At 40.4% G+C, this 20,600-nt stretch overlaps 1 protein-coding gene across 2 annotated transcripts; it reads left to right on the top strand.

Annotated features, from left to right (window-relative positions):
* The first annotated feature begins 4,467 nt into the window (after nucleotides 1-4,467).
* LOC109744400 (uncharacterized) lies at nucleotides 4,468-20,306 on the top strand. Of its 2 annotated transcripts, XM_020303518.4 has the most exons (21): nucleotides 4,468-4,857; nucleotides 5,413-6,461; nucleotides 7,263-7,917; nucleotides 8,023-8,109; nucleotides 9,078-9,124; nucleotides 9,689-9,798; nucleotides 10,862-10,962; nucleotides 12,136-12,228; nucleotides 13,955-14,038; nucleotides 14,128-14,211; nucleotides 14,348-14,416; nucleotides 14,951-15,010; nucleotides 15,542-15,613; nucleotides 17,261-17,368; nucleotides 18,225-18,301; nucleotides 18,511-18,594; nucleotides 18,785-18,896; nucleotides 18,976-19,065; nucleotides 19,138-19,203; nucleotides 19,277-19,372; nucleotides 19,573-20,306. In XM_020303518.4, exons 1-21 carry the CDS (start codon nucleotides 4,765-4,767, stop codon nucleotides 19,696-19,698), a joined length of 3,363 nt encoding a protein of 1,120 aa, XP_020159107.1. In that variant the 5' UTR covers nucleotides 4,468-4,764; the 3' UTR covers nucleotides 19,699-20,306. The 2 variants fall into 2 exon arrangements, with proteins under 2 accessions (XP_020159107.1, XP_040253075.1); XM_040397141.3 differs by lacking the exons at nucleotides 18,225-18,301; nucleotides 18,511-18,594; nucleotides 18,785-18,896; ... (2 more) ...; nucleotides 19,277-19,372; nucleotides 19,573-20,306 and adding an exon at nucleotides 17,965-18,073.
* Nucleotides 20,307-20,600: the final 294 nt, after the last annotated feature.

Raw genomic sequence — 20,600 nt, 5'->3', positions numbered from 1 at the left:
AGGAAACCGTAACCATCTATTGATCAACGAGCTAGTCAACTAGAGGCTCACTAGGGACATGTTATGGTCTATGTGTTCACACATGTATTACGATTTCCGGATAACACAATTATAGCATGGACAATAGACAATTATCATGAACAAGGAAATATAATAATAACCATTTTATTATTGCCTCTAGGGCATATTTCCAACACTCGCTACTTTCTTATCCTTAGGGGGACGGCTGACCCTCATTAACTCAGTGCTTGCGTGTATTCCAAGTTATTTCATGACCTGTTTTGCCTGGCCTATGGAATCTATTGGAAAGTTGGAGGGTCTGCTGCGTGCTTTTTTCTGGCAAGGCAAGAACAAGGTCAAAGGTGGCCAATGTTTAGTAGCCTGGGATACAGTCTCTCTACCTCGTATTAATGGTGGTTTGGGTGTACGACAACTGCAAGCTCACAACCAAGCTATGATGTGCAAGTTTGTTTCCAAGATCTTACAAAGTTCTGACATACCTTCCTATGAATGGTTCGCCACACACTATTGCCAGGCTACTCTTCCCCATGGTGCCCGCAACAGAGATACGGCCATCTGGAGAGGGTTCAAGGATCTTATTCCTTTGGTCATTAACTCCTCTAGATGCGATGTGGGTCCTGGAACTTTGGTCTCCTTCTGAAAGGATCAATGGCTTGATGTGGGTCATCTCTGTCTGCTGTTCCCCACACTGTTTTCCTTCGCGTCCCACCCAGCTTGCTCTGTGCTCTCGCAATATGCCAATGGATCATGGGTCATACAACTACATCCTAATCTATCTCAAACGGCAGCGGCCGAGCTGTTGGCCTTGCATGATCTGCTGTCAGATGTTGCTCCTAATCCGCTGAATGAAGACAAGCGCACCCCTTTCTCCGGCTCTGGTCAGCTTAGTACAAGACATTTCTACAATATGCTCACTTTCCGGGGGGGTTTGGCGAGCTTCGAAACCTGGGTCTGGGATTCGTTGATCCCTCTAAAGCATAGGATCTTCCTCTGGCTTGCTTTTAAAGGTCGTCTCAACACCAGGGATAATATGGTTAAGAAGGGATGGTCTGCTGTTGCACCGTTTGCACACTGTGATGCTTGTCCTGCGGTGGAGTCCGTTGATCATCTGTTGCTACGATGTGCCCCGGCTTCTGTTCTTTGGGGTAAGCTGGCGCTGCATACTTTGGCTTGCTCAGTGCCTGACATCCTAGTTTTTGTCCAACAAGCAGAGCACCAGCTCAGTTTCAGACGCAAATGGAATGTTGCTTTCGCAGCATGTGCTCCCACTCTATGGCATGCTAGGAATGACCGGGTTTTCAACTCCAAGGTTTGGTCTGAGACTTACATCCGTTTCTATGCAGCAAACATGCTACATCTCTGGAGCAATAGAGCCCATAGTCAGTCCACAAAGGTGGATATACAGTTCTGGTGCCAGAAAATTACCACTTAGTCTGCGTTTGAAATGCTGTAATCTGTCCCCCTCTCTCCTTCTTTCTGTTAAGACTCTGCTTGTGTCTTGCACCTTGATGCAACGGCCAAGTCTCGCTTTGTACTTGTTACTTCACCAGGCTTTGCCTGTTTTGAAATATAAGGTCGGCAGTCAGCCACCTTCTTTGTTTCAAAAATATATATATATGTGGTCATTGGTTGGTTGTTATGCCAACTCGAGAACTTTTTATGACAAATCTTATCGACGGTTAATAGATGGGTTAGCAAATCTATATTTAAAAGTGGTGATATGTCGCACTAAAAGAGAAGGATAGTGAGCTCGTTCTACATATAGTGTGTGGGATATGCAAGTACAGAACTTAGAATTCTTTGGTTGTAGGCAACTAAGGACTTGATCATGCTACGGAGTTGCAAGCTCACGAAATCATTTGAGAGGGAACGGGGGGAACGGGGCTCAACTTTGGTTCCCGTCCAAGGATGAGATGCAAGTGCATGTGTCAGCTAGCTACAGTGACATTCATTGCCATTATATGTAATCTCACTGCAGAACTCATGAGCTGGCACATATCCCTAGGCATTGCTTTCAGAATCGACCCTATCTAGAGGTCGAGTCAGGGTCCTATAATCTCTGCAACTTTAGTTGGGCATCATGCACTTGTTGAAATATATTGCCCACCTCCCTCCATCAGTTCAGACTTTTGGATGAGTTAGCTGGAGCATGAATTCAATAGCACTAAAACATATTAATGCTAGATTGTACCAGGTGAAACATACTAAATCTTCAAGAACCATTAAATCTTGGAAAATAGTTACAAAAGACATCAACGTTGTTTGGTACAAATTATCCACGGTGGAACTGAACAGACAATAAAGCAAATTGGTATATGTCACTCTACGAGCAGGGCATGGTAAATCCAGGCGCAGGTAGAAACTCACCATGGAGAAACTGGATTTAATGGAATAACTTGTTTTTGAGGTTCCTGATGTAAAACTTGAGATAGTTCTTCATGTTCCTTCTTGCTTTTATTTTCACATTGAAAATTTCATGACATCATAATTATCGTTTCTTGTTAAAGTTGTGCCAATAATCATGCATCAAGTACAACATAAATATCATTGAATACTCTTGTTAGCCTGTACATTTTTCTTCAGGTCAGATCACTCACCAAAACACAAACCTATCACAAAAGCCTACATTTTGATCCATGTCACTGACAATATGTAAGAACTCAATGAGGCCACATTAATCATTTGGACTTGCATAGGTTTCCCTCTAACTTGTAAAAATCTGAGCATTCGGTTCACCATCACCTACAGATGACTCAAGTCATACATAGGAAGTTAAGTGAGATATGAAAGCATCTTGAACAAAGTTAGACAAAAAAATTAGTTGTAAACTATGCAGTACTACTTCTTGTTTCTTGTTCTTGCCTTACCTTGATGTTCGGCTCATGAGATATGAAAAATATCTTGTACAAAGTTAGACAAAAGAAGTGCTGCAAACAATGATATACTACTTTTTCCTTGTCCTTGCCTTGCCTTAATGTTCGGCTCTTAAACCCGGAGATTCATCTGTATATTTACATTGACAGCTTGGGCTGCAACACTTCTTTTCCTCTTGATACAACAACCAGATGGAGCAATCTGCGAACATTGTGAGGAGAAAGTGGAGCGCGCAGACGAGGGAGCAGTGTGGGATTGGACACGCCAACAAGAGGTGCACGAGCTGCGGCGGCTGATCCGTGATGGTTAGGGTTAGCGAGAGAGAGAGAGAGAGAGGGAGGGAGAGAGAGAGAGAGATCTGGTGCACAACAGATCTCACCTGGAAGGGGAAGGCACTTCATCACTACCGCCGCCTGTGGAGTTACAGAATTCACCTGGAAGGGGGGAGGCACTTCACCGGCACCGTTGCCCAAGCGTGGTTAGGATGAGGAGGCGCTGAGAGGGAGACATAGAGAGAAGCGAAAGGAAGGAAGGAGGGCGTCGAGTGAAGGGAGCCTGGTGGCTGGCTCGTTTCTTGTTTCTCGTTAGTTTAAAAAATGGGCCTCCCGAGAGAAGGAGGGCCCAAATAACCACGTGAATGCAATTTTGCTGCGGGAGCAGCTGCCCCAGCCTGTTAACGATCCTTATTAGCGAACGGAGCTAGATTAGGCGGGATTCACATCTAATCTGACGGTCAGAAAGTCTCAAAAGTAACGATCGGACAACTGGGAACGTTGATGGCCTGAGAGGGCTGGAAAAGTGCTCGGTTATAATGTCTTTAAATACGGTTCAGTTTATTCGGTCTTTTATAATTTTGATTTTGGAGAAAGGCAACTGAAATAATCACACAAACTAGCCACCAAACCTTATTAACCAAAATATATCGGTTTTCCAAAAAACCGAAGTACATGTACCCATTAGTCCAAGAGACCTGACTCATGAACAACGATTTACATTGTACATAATCTATACAATAATCACAAGAGCTAGTTGTAAGGATACACTAGCTCATGACAGTCGTTTCATACAAAACAATAGTAAAATATTTCTAGTAGATCAAATTAGTAGCGAATCTAGCACACAAATCACCTGCCAAAAAAAAAGAATCTAGCACACAAATGGAGGGTAGTCTCAACTCCAAAAGGCCGTTGATTTTTTTTAGTATGAAGACAACACATAACGCATACACATCGCCGGGCAAGCTAATCCAGAAGGAGCCCCTTCATCTTTGTATATAATCGAAAGATCATTAATAAAGAACACTTGATTGATTATTTTTAATCGGTATATGTCTCTCTAGCGTTGGGACGTTTGGTCCTGAAACAACTTATCCGGTCTCTCTAGTCTATCTTCAAACAGTGTGCAAGATCTATTCTTTTAGTATAAACAGTGTGCATGACCTGATCTTTGAAGAGGTTTTCGAAGGAGCCCTCGTTAACTAATTGCTCTGTCGCGGGAGAAGAGGTGCTGCGGAAAAATTGGGGCTTGAAGAGCACGCACGTTCTCTTTATCGCCGTACCACACACAGGCATTAACACCCGCTGGCGGCTGCCCCGCGGGCCCAAGAGCAAGAGAGGCCCAGGGACAGCCACGAGGCGCCAGAGCCGAAGAGAAAGAATGGTGGCGAGGCTCGCGCTGTGGGAGGGCCCGAGGGAGAAGCGCTCCTGATTGAAGAGAAGAGGCTTCCCCGGCCATTGGGACTGGAAGCCGCCGCCGCCTACGCCTCTTGCCCCCACCCCCCTATCCACTCCCACCTAAAACCCTAGCTAGACCCCCCTCACACAGCCGCCCATGCCCCTCCTCGCCTGAGCGCCGCCCCCGCCCCTCTCAATGGCGCTCCAGCTTCGCCGCCTCCTCCCGCACGGCTACGCGCACCGCGCCGTCACCCTCGCCACCAAGCCGCTGCCGCCGGCGCCGGCCATGGTAATTAATTCATTTCCGTTCGCCTCCTGCTCGTTACTACTACCACGCTTCTCCGTCTGTTGGGGCGTTGGCGGGTGAGCGATGGGTGTTCGACGTTTTGCCCGTGTGACCAGTTTTGCCGCCTGCCTTCGTCTAGAAAAAGTAAATAATTGGAGCAATTTGCATTATTGCCTCCATAGTGGCACAATGCCAGTGGTGGTTGTTCATTGTCCATGGTTCATTTGACCGTGTAATGCTATGTTAGTACGCCGGCATTCATGTTGCGAGAAAAAAGACATGCTTTACCTACACACCCTGTGTTGAATCACTGTATCGAAACACACAATGCTTTAGTTTTATACTGCTCTAGTTAGACCACTGCTTCTTCTGTAGCATCATTCATTTTTGATAACACGACTAAGATTAATATGATACTGATAGACCGACAATGCTTTTCCCCTTGCACCATGCTTTTCTTTTACAGTATTTTTTTTTGCACATTCTGTCCAATAAGCATGATCAAACACGGATTTTTACGCATGCTCTCTAAGTATTGTGTATGTGTTACCTTTGCAGCTTCACTTTGGGACTTCCCAGAGATACTCATGCTCCTTCATGCCTTATTCGCCTTTCCGTCCTTGTCAAATGTGTGGAGTCGCAGTACGGAATAGTTCAACGAGGAAAATGTCTCTAAGAAATAGCTCTCAGCTCGCCCTACAGCTCAGAAGCAGTGCATTTTTTACTACTGGGCTCTCGGGGTACCACAGTTCTGTAAGTTCCAGGGCTGCAGCTGTCCGTGGAGTTGCTTTAAAGGCTACCAGTAGTGTTAATTCACGGCTCTTCTCGACTGCATATGGTAAAAATTTAAGGCTTCTCATTAGAAATAAGAGCTCATTTAGCCATCCAAATATAAATAGGGAAGATGGGAGTGCTGCCCATAGTTACTTCCATAGATCTGAGAGACGTAAAAGCACACTAGCTGCGTGTAGCACCATCGCTGATGAGGCTTCCACATCTACTAGCAAGTGCAGTGAGAGTGGTACAGATACTAAAAAGGACATTGCGAAGAAGAAGAATTCTAGAGGCAGCAAAAAAGAAGTTAGTGCAGATGTGAAAGAGAAGAAAGTTTCTACCAAGAAAAAGAGCACTTCTGCTAAAACTAGTAAAACAGCAGCAAAGACAACTGAGAAAGCTAGTGCGAAGCAAGAAGAAAAGAAGGTCGACGCATCTAAACCAAAGAAAGGGGTTGGTAGTTCCAAAGAGAAAAAAACAGTAACCAGATCGAAGAAACCTGTGAAAGCAAAGGAATCAGCTGCTATTGCAGCCGCTGAAGCCAAGAATTGCATGAAGACCACTGTTGATAGTTCTGGTAGCGAGAGGAGGCCACTTGTACCTCTTTACCCCCCGGTAGCTAAATCAGTAGTTGTTGTTGAATCAGCTACAAAAGCAAAAGTTATTCAAAAATACCTTGGGGACATGTATGAAGTATTACCTAGCTATGGTCATGTGAGAGATCTAGCTGGAAGGTCAAAATCTGTCCGCCCTGATGATGACTTCAGCATGGTATGGGAGGTGCCTACTGCTGCCTGGACACACCTTAAAAGCATTAAAGTTGCATTGAAAGGGTATGTTCTATAGTTTGGTTGTCGCTAACTTTGTTCAAATTTCGTTCTTGACATATATGTTTGCTATGCATTAGTTGCTCGGAAAGTATGACACATTAACATAATTAATTACTTCTACGTTCTATGGGTCATACGTTTGTCTCTAAAAACTTGTATTCCATGCAATACCATATGTCCATATCCTTGTCACTTTCTGCAAGGCTTAACTGAGTGAACACATGATAGTCGTCTTGGTTTCTGTTTTACAACATGTAGTTCATACCCTTTCTTGGACGTAATGTAATGTTGTGAGTACTAATATCTTTTGGGATGTATGAGCCATTCACCTTTGAGCATAAATTAGATTGTCCGTGAAGTGTGCAGTGTGATAAACAGTATCATGTCTTAAATCTCCTAGATTTATTATGCTCTATCTAAACTTGAGCCTTTCGGGGACACATGGACAGAAACTATAACAATAATATGGCGTTGGTGATGGTTGATTCGTCTCATATGCAGATTTTTTATTGTTAAGCTGTTCCTGCAGATAGTTTTGTGTTCAAGTATTTATGCCTATATTCTTCATTGCCACATCTAAGTATATGCTAATTAGTTAAACCTTTTTTTCTCTAGATCTGCCTTCAGCTTATAGTAAGTGTCATACATGTGTCTGGGTTAATTCTTACTTAAAACTAGGGCTAACTGTATATATTACATAAATTTGCTAAACTTGTCTTGTGCAAGCTTCTATGTTGAGTTCCCCTGCTTTATGAAGTTGTTGCTGATTGTCTTCTGTTATTATTGCTTATTTCTTATCTCCAGAGCAGAAAATTTGATTCTCGCTTCTGACCCTGACCGTGAAGGTGAAGCAATTGCTTGGCACATAAAGGAAATGCTTGAACAGCAGCAGGATGTGTTGGGTTCCCATGTTACTGTTGCAAGAGTTGTCTTCCATGAAATTACGGAGGATGCTATTAAAAACGCTTTAATGTCTCCAAGATATATTGATATGGACTTAGTTAATGCTTACCTTGCACGTCGTTCCCTTGATTATTTGATTGGGTTTGGCATATCACCACTTTTATGGAGGAAGTTGCCTGGTTGTCAGTCAGCTGGACGAGTCCAATCTGCAGCTTTGGCTCTTGTATGTGATCGGGAGACTGAAATAGAACGGTTTAGCCCGCAGGAATATTGGACTGTTGATACTGAATTCAAAACCCAGTGTTCGGATTCTTCAAAAGGCCTATGTCTTACATCCCGGATAAAGCTTCTCAATTCAAAAAAGTTGGATCAGCTTTCTATAAGCTCTCAAGAAGAAGCACGAGCAATAGAAAAGAGGATTTATTCTTGCCAATTCGAAGTAAGAGGTGTTAAGAGAAGCAAAATTTGCAAGAATCCTCCAATGCCATATATAACATCCAGCCTTCAGCAGGATGCAGCAAACAAACTACATTTTGGTGCAGGGCGTACCATGAAGGTTGTTTCTACCTAATAAGAACTTAGATGCATAGCTTTACTATTATAATACTGTCATTTACATGTAGTGATCTTTTGACTCATGTGGTTCACTGTCTGAATGCAGGTAGCCCAGAAGCTTTATGAAGGGATCAGTCTTTCGTCAGAACAAACAACGGGGTTAATAACGTACCTCAGAACAGACGGGTTTCATGTACGTACCATCCTGCTTTAGTTGATTGCCAAAGTAGTATTTGTTTGTAAATGTCTCAAGTTGATTGCCAAAGTAGTCTTTTTGTTTATAAATGTATCATGTTGGTAGGGTAAAACAATCTCTCGGTCACTTTTCTGTGATCTGTGGTTGTTGGTTAAAATTGGCGCATTCACACAAAAAACCATCAGGTTGGTCACTCTATATACAAGTGACTGTAGATAAAGATTCCACATGGCTTTGTCTTTAAGGGGAGTGACACTTGGATAAAGGAGGGAGATTATAGAGTGGGATGATCTTGTTTCTTGCTTGAATCTGATGCTGACACAGTGACAATACTCATCCCTGGATTGGAAGCTGATAAGTTTTTCAAGTAGAGATGCCAGCTTGATGCTACGGCCAAAATATGGATGCTTTTGCTTAGTAGAAGAAAAAACTTAGTTATCAGCTCAAACATCTGATCAGGAAAATGGAGTTCTATAGGTCCTTACTGCTATTCCAAATAAACTGTCTGCTCTATTATTTCTTGACTTGCTTTTCTCATTATTTAGTTCCATTCATGTATATTTCTAGTACCCTGGGTAGCTACAGTAGTAATAATATCACAAACGAACAAGAAGGAGGAACTCATGTGCATTTTAATGAAGAAATATATGCATGAGTTTTTCAAGCAGTGATGATTTGAACTTAGGTGGTGAGATTGTACATCCACTCCCGCCCAAGTGAGTTAACTTTTACACCAACTTCAATTACATGAAACACATAATGGTTTATATGTGAACATTATTAACTCAGATACTCAATTTGGCTACAAAATCTTAGTTGTGATATGTGCATGAAAGATACTACTTTCTAACCTTCGATTTGAGAATTTCTTGTCAGTTATCAGTGATAGTTGATTGTTATGCTGTACTTGTTTTAATAGCCTGAAACTGTTACCTTATTTGTTTATTCTGTCCTTCCCATTGAAGATTTCTGATGGAGCCGCAGAAGATATTCGTTCGTTAGTGAAAGAAAGGTAACACTCTATTGGAATATTTTGTGAAGCTTGTTTAACTAAGTTTGTTCTGGGTTGCTAATCTATCTTGTTTCATGTTTAGTTGATCAGTTACGTTGTGCCCAATAATCTGATTTGTGCTTGAGTGACCAATTTCAACATTTCTTTCTCGTTGTCAGGATATATGGGATTGATATTGTGAGACATAATATTTGATACTATATTACTAAATATTTATAACCTTTCAATTGTTTTGCATTTTTGATGGAATGGCTAGAGAGCTTTCTGGTATCATTTTTATGAGTTTATTTCTTTTCTTGTCTAATCTTGTTTTTTAGAAGCTACTCCCTCCGTTCACTATGTTTTGGATATTTCAATATGGACCACATAAAACTGAAACGAGTGAACAAACACACTAAAACGTGTCTACATACATCTGATTTAGAAAAAAGTTAAATTATCTTATAATAGTGAACGGAGGGAGTAGTTTGAGAGATCAGTATCTTGGGAGTTCAACATGTTACCTTCCTGTTTATCAGTATGTCACCTGGGGTTTCCATTCTTGCTAACAAGTATTTGTTCTAGGTATGGAAAGCAGTATGCACCAGAGGATATTAGGAAGTACTTGAATAAGGTGAAAAATGCTCAAGAGGCCCATGAAGCCATAAGGCCCACCAGCATAAGGAGGTTGCCATGTAATAAACCCTCCTGTACTTCTGTGTTCACTCAATTATCGATGCTGCACTACCGTAAATCATTTTAGTGTGTTTTTTGTTGGTGGTGTGCGCCAGGGGGGGGGGGGGGGGGGTTCCGAAAAACATACTTGGTATGCGCTAGTGGTTCGTGAGTTGCAGATTTCATCTATATACTCTATTTGACAGTTCAAGCCCATTGCAATCTTTGGTTGCTAAAGTTTTTATTGAGTATCAACTAAAGGTGTTTCCTTTACTTATTGTCCTTTCTCTGCCTGTTTAATACTTTTAACATTTCTCATTTGTTCCGATGGAGAGAATTGGGACAAGGAGACTTGAAGTACAATGGCGTTGGGTGACGGAGAGCCGCTGTTGGGTCAGGAATACATCCAAAAGAGACTATCGAAAATAGACAATCAATGGCAAGAGAATTGTAGGATTTTAGGGACCATCGGGCTAGACACTTGCACCCTCCCCCCACTCCGTATTGATGACACCGACAGGCCAAACCTTAGCTCCTTCGACCCACCCTTCTCTCTTCCCTATGGTGGGTGTTGTTTACTACTCCCTCCGTTCCAAAATAAGTGTTGTTGTTTTAGTTCAAATTTGAACTAAAACCACGACACTTATTTTGGAATGAAAGGAGTAGTTCATTACAAATCAAGAGGTGATATATGTTGTGTGTTTTAATGGCATGCTTGGTGTTGTTTACTAGTTCATGTAAGTTCTCATGTACTCGTTGTTCCACATCTACCACAACCTTCTTTATATCACCTCTTGATTTGTAATCAGCAGGGTTTTGCCATCTGTTGTGTACATGCTTTATAATTGACCCATTCATAATGAATGATGGTTATGCTTGAAGTCTGCATGCGCTCTACGGCTGAAAGAGTACCTGAAGCGCGCGTTTTCCATTTTCAGAATTAAAAATTGCTAATGTTTCTTTGTTTTGCCAAATCTTCTGTAGCATCTGCTGTTCTTACTTGCATATATATATTTGAGCATTATAGTTTTGGTCTATTGTTTTCGATTTTTAGTTCTATGACTATCATTGTATCTCTTTCAGCATCTTTGATTGGAATACTTGACGAGGATTCTTTGAAACTGTACACTCTAATATGGAGAAGAACAATGGCTTGCCAAATGGAAGCTTCAAGGACTGAGCTGGTTGGTTACTGTCTTCATTTTTATCTGTTGTTTATTACTCCATTCTTTGGGATGGCTGGCCACTATGTGCATTTTTACGAAGCCATATTGTCTCCAGTAATGTTTTTCTGAACCTTGGCTCAGCTAGACCAAAGGATCTCACTGTACACATGTTTTTGAGATTCAAGATTGCAAATAATTTGGCGATCAGCCCCCTACTCTTTCCTCATTAAAAACCACGAATAACATATGCTTCCAATTTGAAAGAAATATGAATTCAACAAGTTTGCAGTGCATTGGTAGCTTGCTGCTCATATTTGTATGCTATATCGTTGGTTCAGTTGACCGTAGGTTTAGGAAACTCCTCTCATCCGTCTATGGAAATCATGACAGATTGACAGGTATAGAATTAAGAGGGATTTGTAAGTTGACGTCTAATCAAGCTAACCTATGTTCAGTTCCTTTCTGTCGATAAATGAGGCAGCTGTGTTTATGACAGAGCATTGTGCCTAAATGTATCGATATTTCTTTGTTGTGTCAGTCTGTTTTTTAATTACCAGCTAAGCCATCTGTTTCACCTTTCACGACTTTCACCAAGCCATCTTATGAACAGAACCAAGTCAGTATAGAAAGCTGTCTGATGGCCATATGAAGTGAAATGCTTTACCCGTGAACCTTCCCCCCCTTTTTAAATAATGGTAAAAACCGGAGAGAATGCAACTATTTTAACCATTAAAAGGGATGTCAATAAAACCTCCAGCTCTTTTTGAGAGTAAGGGGCAAGTCCGGCCCAGCGCTTTAAAAAGGGATGTCTGCATTCTACAGGAATCTATGCGAAGTGCAAGAATAAATGTGGTGGTCATCTTTTGAGATTAGTTGTATATGATATGATTGAGTATTTGAGTACAAGAACATCATGATGAGGCATCTACCTATTAAAATTTGTTATAACTTAAGGGGGAGAAATTTCATCCAATTTATTGTGGCTCTTCGAACAGATTTCTGATTGTTGTGCTAAATATATACATTTTGTTGCTGTGTCAGTTAATGAAAATGACATCCATTTTCTTTGATATGCAACTTAAAGACATGCTAAATTCTTACATTTTTGTTTTAGATTTTCATTATTTTATGTCCTATAAAATTCTATGCTTAGTTTCTTATTCTGTGTGCGCGTTAATAATTGCATTGTAGATTCAAGTTGACATTAGTAATCCTGAAGGCGACATGATTTTTCATTCATCTGCATCAAGGCTTGACTTCAAGGGGTACCAAGCCGTCTATGAGGTAGGTTATAATTTTAATCCATCTAGGCTTTTTGATCTTCTGTCACTTATGTTTGCCCAGGTAAGAAAATATGTTGATTGTCTTCTAATGTAGCCTTCTCCACTTTCCTTTATGCTACTTTGGCCAGCCTATGAGTAGATTTAGTAGAAAATATGCTGTATTCATCTCACTCATGACAACATTTCATGTTTCAAGGGATGAGGATGATTGCATAATTGGGTTGGTCTTTATCATCTCCGTAACCTTAATTTGGTTTGTATCTGTTACGACGTGAGCTGGTCCACACCAACATCAAAGGAGGTGCTCAGCGCCTGCTGCAAGATGTAGACGTGATAAAGTTCCTTTCAGTTAATTTCATAGGCCTTAAGCGAATTGTTTAAGATATGAACAGATTCTTTTCTCTCTATTACTTGAAGTTGTCAGGGCCTCCCACCCTGTTCGAAACAGGAGGCAATCAATTGAGTTGAATTAAGCAAGAATTAGGGAGTTTCTACCTTTAGCCTTGTCCCAAATACGACGCATGTCCCTCTCTTCCCTCCACAAACCCTACTTCATAACACCGCATATATATTTATGTGTGCATTATTGGGGTGATGGCTCAAATACAATCTTTCTGATCCACTGCTTTATTCTTTTGGATATAAACATAGATGACAAATGTATTCTCAGTTAGATGTGGATATAATTTAGAATACAGGGGCCAAACTAAGAATTGATATATGATTAGTCCATCCCATAGTTCTTTCTGATTATTCCTCTGTATGTTTCCCATTCATAGAAATCTTACTTTTGGCAATACTTGTGGAGTACATGAATTATAGTACCTATGTTCCTCCTTTTCTATAAACTCTTATGTGGCATCAGGGTTTGATTTCCAGAGACTGGCTATAAATTTCCCAGTTGGACGCTTCCGGTTTTCTGGGAAATTTTCGCTGGCGTAAACGGACCATTTTATTTTTTTGTAAGACCTAAGGATCATTGTATGCAACAATGATAATACTAATACACGTGTTCTTCATAAGATGCATATCAGGAGGGTGTGCTTAATGGTCTCAACTCTCAACTGTCTTGTTTTTGAAAAATTGGGCTTTGGCCTGGTATGAAAACCCGACCATTTTCAGCAGGTTCTTCCTGGTTAGTTTGGCATCTTCTACAAATTTAACATGTCCTGACACATTTTTTGTGGGGAAGTTTTGACTCATTTATGGTGTGAATCTGTGAAGTATACGCACAAATATTATACATTGCTAAGTATGATCATTAACTTGCTAGTCTGTTACTGATTTTTTTAACTGAACTTGCTTGATTGTTTATCTTCCACTGATGCAATTTTGATCTTTTTGCATTCCGTATTCTTATATTATGTATGTGAATAAAATATGCCCTGTTTTTCACCAGTAAATCTACCGAATAGCTTATTTATATTGATTTTTCGTTGTAGTGTTTTGTGTTGTGCCGTTGTGCGTAATCATGTAATCTCCCTGTAGAGTTTCTTATCTATTTTTCTCCATAGGACGTCTTATTTCCTACTTTTGCTTAAATGCGTGAATTTCTGCTAATTCATCAGCATCTAGTTTTCCTAAGGAGTTGATGTTTAAGCTTTCGCATGGATAGAATGAGAATGTGAATGTGTTAATTAAAGTTTGTATTTTATAAAATGTCTGTGTGCCTGGTGTTCAGTTTTATGAGCTTACTGAACCCATTAATGAGAATGTGTTGCTTGTAGGACACTGAAGCAAGTGGGTCCAGTGAAAGCCCTGAAGGAGAAGCTGCACATCAGGATAATTTTGAGGCCTTGTCCAAATTAAAGGTTAGCAGCTGCTGATTACACTTTTTTTATGTGACCACATATTGCTGGCCGTCATTGAACTAAGTCATAGCATATATCCTTTTTCTCAGATGAAAGATTTGGCGTCTCCCGTTAACGTGAATCTCGGGCAGCACTTTACTAAACCTCCATCCCGTTATTCTGAGGGTGCATTGGTCAGTAATAACCTACGGTTTGGATTTTTCACTTGTTGTTCCTCTTATAATTGTACATGCCTGAAATAAGAAGGTTTCCTTAGTATTGGTTTGTTCTGTAACATAAGATTTTCACCGCGTGCCTTGTAATCTCCAGATAAAAAAGATGGAGGAACTTGGAATTGGAAGGCCGTCTACGTACGCCTCTATAATGAGGGTGTTGCAGGTAGCGTAACGTGCTACTTATTGTTATGCCCAAAATACATCACATTCCCTTTCTAGAATGTCCATTTAGCTCTTTCTAGTATATCTGATGATTTCTGAGTCGAGTCTCTGAATGACATGTTTGGGTTAGTTGGCTCATGTAGTTGCCCCTCAACTGCTGCATATGTCCTCATGCATGTCACAGTTGACTTTTAGGTTGCTGGGAAAGCGACTTTTTTAGTGGTCTGCAACACGGGTTCGATTTTCTAGAACTGGCCTACTCTTTTGAGTTCTGGCACAGACTAACAGATCCCCTCGGCGGTTACTAGTATGCACAAATGATTAGTTTTCAGTTTTATCCAGGCTAGATATATAGGTATTATGTTTTGATAACAATAACACATGGCCAAGACCAGTAGTTGAGAAGGCCTATGGATTCACCATATGCCAATTTGTAGTTTCATTCATTATTATCGGCGGTACTTTCTTAATTCATTATCATTATCAACTACTTGTGCGAGTGGATAAGAGTTTTTGCCATACTTGTGCCATCCAGGACCGGAAATACGTGACAATAAAAAGTCGAGTTCTGCACCCTGAGTTTCGTGGTCGAATGGTATGTTCTTGTTCCTGATGCCATCTTCACCCTTCTACAAAGATCCCGTTTTGTCAAAACAACCTCTGTTCTGATTGCCATCTGAAACCATTATGTTGATTTGCATAGAAATAATGTCTGACAGTTAAGTGCATTGTTTTTGTATCATATTATCTCCACTTCCAGTGCATCTGTATGCATTTTACCAACGCGTCATCTACTCATCTTGTCATTGTACCTTTATTACTCTTTTTTATGTCTTTAAGATGACAAAGATGGATTAACTCACTAAAACGTACACATATTGCTCTGCAAACCATTTGCTCATTACAACGTTATACATTTCATGGTTTTGCAAATGCTCAAGTACACTTCACCTGTTATTTCATTTTTCTGCTGTTTAATTTTGTTGCATATTGTTTTAGACTGTGTTTTAGGGCATTCTTTCAGTTCACCTAGCTGAGGTTGCACTATTTCAGTTTTCTTGTGTCTGATATTTCAGCTTTCTTGTGTCTTTTAATTTTAAATATGCTCAACCATATGTTTTTTCAGGTCTCAGCATTTCTTTCACATCTTTTCTCTGAGATTGCCGATTACAGCTTTACTGCTAACATGGAGACAGAGGTACTAAACACTTTCCAACCTATAGCTTATCTGTACATTTTGTATGTGCTTGTTCTTTACCATGGTTTCAGAAACCAGCTTATGTAGCGGCTTAGGCAAATATGAAATTCCAGGAAATCTGCAGGTTGATTTCAGTAGAAAGTGAGATCCACATACTTTGAAAGAAAGGTTACACCATGCTCATAGTTCTTTTGTTGCTTTAAATAATACTATCAACATTATTATTTAGAAACGTGTAACTGGTTCAAAATATGCAAAATTGAGTGGTTTTGGCCTGCTGTTACCTCAGGTTCAGCCAGCAATATGGCTGCAGAATGAATAATTTTGGAATTGTGATTCTGAATCCATATAAGAAAACTTGTTATGGCAAGGCTACAGAGTCATGATGGAATTCTACCCTAGGGCTATGATTTATAAATCCCCGTCTGGAAGCCCAACTTTGATCCTAATAAAGGCTTAAATTACAGGCCCGTGAATAAATTAGTCCGGGCCTTTCAAAATTTGATTGGATCCCCTGTTTTAGTCGAGCCCTGGTCCGCCATATGTCCTCGATACATCAGGAAAGTAATAATTTGGTAGGTAGAGGTACGTCTGGATATAAATATGACAAATATCGGGGGCAGAGTGAGATGCAGCTGCTGATCACCACAGGCAATGAGGTATTGAGGTAGACGCCGTCCGCCACAAGCTCCCCTCCTTCGTTGTTTCTCCGGCTGTCGATGGCCATGTACTCTCCTCACTGCTCGAGCGCCACCCTTCTCCCAACCCTCACCGGCGGCACTGAGCTGCTCCTCCACCCTTCCACTGTCGCCGTCCGAGTCTCCTTCACCGACGGCACAGAGCCTTCTCTACGTCGCTTGATCTGACCATGTCTTCTCTATCTGCCGCTCTCACGGACAACTCCCTCCCCAGCTCCTCAATGCTTGACCTCCGCCAGTAAGATCTGCGGGGTGTTATAATTGTCAGATGTGTCACTCAGTCTGAGCATCTTGATCGCTTTTGATACTAGGATTTAGGTTGCCAAATTTGTTGCTCCGTGTCTTGAATATTCTTGGATTCAGATACTAAACTTCTTGTACGTGTGTACATTCAGAGTTGTTTAGGTTAAATTTTGGTGTTTTCAGAGCACACACCTGTTGTTTGTTGAATACTGAGACTTCTATTTGTCCCCCTGTTGCTGTATTCATGTCTGAGCTCACTTAGTTCCATGTTTAACTCGGGATTCCCATTTACAAGCGAACTAAATACCTTGTATCCAAACGACATTTACATGGGCAAAGGAATACAAATGTATACACTAGTTTTTGTTGGTGCTCAGTAAAATACTGGGGCATGTGATTTACAGGTTTGCAAGTTTTATGGTTTCCCAAACGGAGCCTAACCGGATAGCCTTTTTCCTTAAAGAGGATTATAATCATAAATTCATAATGGAACTGAGGGTACAGAGTCAAGATGGAATTCTACCTTAAGGCTATGATTCTTAACTGGATTGCCCTTTTCCTTAAAGATGAGTACGGGGATGATTTGCCGAATAGATGTGGGAATATAAAGTTTTTTCTTTCTGTTGTTAACAGTAAGTAACTAAGCATATGAGAATTCAGTTGTTGTACTAATCCTCTTACTGTTTCTTTTTCTGCACATAAACAGCTAGACAATGTCTCTGCTGGTTCAACTGAATGGAAGGGCCTCCTGACAGATTACTGGGAACGATTCAGCAAATACTGCACAGATGCTAGTCAATGGGATGTTAGAAAGGTAATTTTATTTGTGGTTTCTGGGAAAATCTGCACCCTGGCACTAAGTTTTTTCACCTAGAATAACTACTTGCATGGTGCTATTGCTCAATGTTTTTTCTATCTCGTAGCCACTCTCTCCTTTCGTTACATTTCCTGAATGTAGCAAATTTTGCGTTTCTTCCAGGGATATATAAATGATAAGTTTTGGGCTGAGATCATTCTCTATACCTACGGGTGCATCTTATTTTGGATGGATAGTTTTCATTATCGGATGAAATGCTTTCTATCACGGACGCGGCTGTTCTGATCCTGAGTTGTAAAATAAAAAAAAAAATCTGATTTTTTTTGTACCGAACTTTGACAAATGTTTTGATTGGTTACAAAGTTTCATCACCAGATGGCATTTGTGGAAAACGTGGGAAAAAAAAAACGATGCTCCAAAACAAAATCATTTTTATTTTATTTTACTGAACACCCGAGCTCGGGTCAGAACAGCACTTTCGTTTCTATCACCCAAGTAAATCACAGTTATAGATTATTCTTGTCCAAACAAAAATTCATTTATATTACGTAATTGCCATTTTTCCAGTGCTCATTATAATATTATGGTAACAGGCTTATAGATGTACAAAGTAAGATGTAGTCAGCTCACTGACCACCCCAGGTAAATGGCATACTGGTCCTAGCTGGGATTGCTGAACCCCCAGTAGGTTGCTGAATCCCACCTGACATCATCCCACCCATTTTAGCATGTCTAATCCTTTTGATAGAGATCATTGTTAGTGTTTAGCAAATAATATGTTACCATATTATCTTACTGTTACTTCTAAGTATTGAAATTTGAATCTGGATTTGAATTACCAACCTCGTTGCAGGTAGAGAGAATGCTTGAAGAGAAATTCCTTCCTATCCTCTTTCCTGACCTTGACACCGATAGTAGGGTTTGCCCTAGGTAATGCGTACCATCATCGTACCTTGAATGTATTTTATGCTGTTTAGGAAGTTCAAATATTAATGCTGGCCATTTCCCAAACATAAATGTTTGCACAATTCGTACATGTTCATTTGGCACGGGAAATAGGATGTTACCCTATTATGCAATGTATTAACCATGTTTCTTCCTTAATACAAGTACTTAACATGCTTGCTGAATATCTGCAGTTGTTCTGAAGGGACCCTGAGATTTAAAGTTAGTAGGTACGGTGAAGGCTATTTTATAGGCTGTGACCGACATCCGAAATGCAAGTATGATCTTTTTATCCCTACTAATGAATTAAATGCCTTGAAGTTGGAGCTCAATACCTGCTGCAATTCTTGTTTTCTCTTGTTACAAGTTGTAGTTCCCACTGCAGTTTCTTGATTATAATAGAGTTTCATCATATCTTTTGTATGAGGATAATGCAATCATACCTAATGACTAAACTAACTATGATAGGTACATCGCCCGCACATTATCAGATGAAGATGACGAAAATGAAACCTCCGAGGAAACTCCGAAGTCTTTTGAACCTCGGTTACTTGGTGTCAAGCCTGATACAAACGAAAAGGTTTTTTTCATTCTGTATGGTATCTGGCTTTATTTATTTCTCAGGAACCAAGTGTATAACATTTTTGCTCGTTCTACAGGTCTTCTTAAAACAAGGTCCTTATGGTTACTACATCCAGGTTGGAGAGGATAGGAAAGGAGCGTCCCAGAAAAGGGCTCCTATTTCCGAGGTAATTATTACGGTACTTTGAAAATTGTCCTTCCATAAACTTACCGCAAATATCTTTTAAACTACTTTTCAGGTCAAAGATATTAACTCTATCACCATCGAAGATGCAATTGAGCTATTGCAGTATCCAAAAGTTCTGGTATGCTTTTCTATAGATTTTAACATTCTGTACGCGTTGTTCAGTTGAATCATGACAATATCGTTGTTAACAGGGGAAACATCCTGATGATGAGCATCCTGTACTTATGACACATTCTAAAGCTGGATTTAGCATCCGGCACAGGAGAAGCCTTGCTCCAGTGCCAAAGGTATGTGTTGTTGTATTATTATAAGGTTTTTATCATTTATGCCAGACACAATATGAAATGGGATTCCCATGTTGGTGGCATTGTTGTCAATTGGTTACAATTTTCTATAATAAAAATCATATGCAGTTACATTTATACAGTTCTCAGTTTGGACTTTCTCATTGCAAGTCTAACAATGCCTTGAAAATGACTGATGGCAGACTCACGACCCAAAGAAGGTTACACTTGAGCGTGCACTGAAGTATCTGACGGGTAAAAATGTCAAAAAGTTTGGTCGACCAAAGGGAAAAACTAACAAAAATGCGGAACCCATTGAATGGCATTAAGTGATCAGCTGTCACAGATGCAATGTTGAAAGTTGCACAGGCTCCGAATAACAAAGGTCAATTTCAAGCTCGTGCACAAAATTCAGAGTGGATCAGTGGTAAGAATGAGCAGTCAGTATTTATTCAACTGCTTATGTGTGCCTAGCTGCTGCCGATAATTCCCGGCAATGCTTTTTGATGATGATGGGCCTCCATGCGTGAAAGGACAGCTGGTCACAACTAATAAGCATATAAAACATGTGCGCATGCGCTCATGTCTTTTGAGTTGTATTTTTTGCTGTATTTCTCCATAATCCCCCATAAAAGAGAGGATATACACGCAGATGAGCAACATCTCTCTGCGCTTCATTCTTTTATGGGTCACCGTCAGCAGCTGTATAGAAAACACAGATGACGGGCAACTTACCAGATTATATACACCCATAGTTTTTTTTTTGCCACTAACATTTTGTAGCATTCTTAAGCTGCTAATGTCATCATAAAATCCCGTGGTCGATTCAAGTGGCCACCCTTTTGTTTCTTTGCAAATGTATCCTGCCGCAGCAAATAATGTAAAATTTAAAGAAAGTTTTAGTGGCTTGGTTTAGAGGTCACTGATTGTTGGTTTATACTATCTGACTTGTAAACTAGCATATTCTTGGGCAAAGGAGAAAGGACTATTGAGTGATCGCCGCATTTGATGCCAATTGATGACATGATAGCTCATAAATCAGTACGCCATTTTTTCACATTGGTGCATCATTTGCATGGTTGGATACTTGGATTGGATCAGATTCACTTAAAGACTGCCTTTATTTAAAGATGACAAAGGAGAGCTGGTGGTTCAACAGCCGATAGAAATTAACCTTACCTGGACTTTGTCATTGAAGAGGTGCATATTCATCTATACCATACCAATCAAT

This window comes from Aegilops tauschii, chromosome 7, assembly GCF_002575655.3.
Source record: "Aegilops tauschii subsp. strangulata cultivar AL8/78 chromosome 7, Aet v6.0, whole genome shotgun sequence".
Taxonomy (NCBI): Eukaryota; Viridiplantae; Streptophyta; class Magnoliopsida; order Poales; family Poaceae; genus Aegilops; species Aegilops tauschii.
Note: the sequence above shows the minus strand (reverse complement) of the source record. Positions and strands in the feature narration are given on the sequence as shown.

Bases quoted from the DNA above. Each gene is read 5' to 3' on its own strand.
- LOC109744400 (XM_020303518.4), top strand. From the start codon at position 4,765: ATGGCGCTCCAGCTTCGCCGCCTCCTCCCGCACGGCTACGCGCACCGC. The intron at 14,039-14,127 runs GTTAGCAGCTGC...CCTTTTTCTCAG, and splicing joins AGGCCTTGTCCAAATTAAAG to ATGAAAGATTTGGCGTCTCC. The intron at 17,369-18,224 runs GTAATTTTATTT...ACCTCGTTGCAG, and splicing joins GTCAATGGGATGTTAGAAAG to GTAGAGAGAATGCTTGAAGA.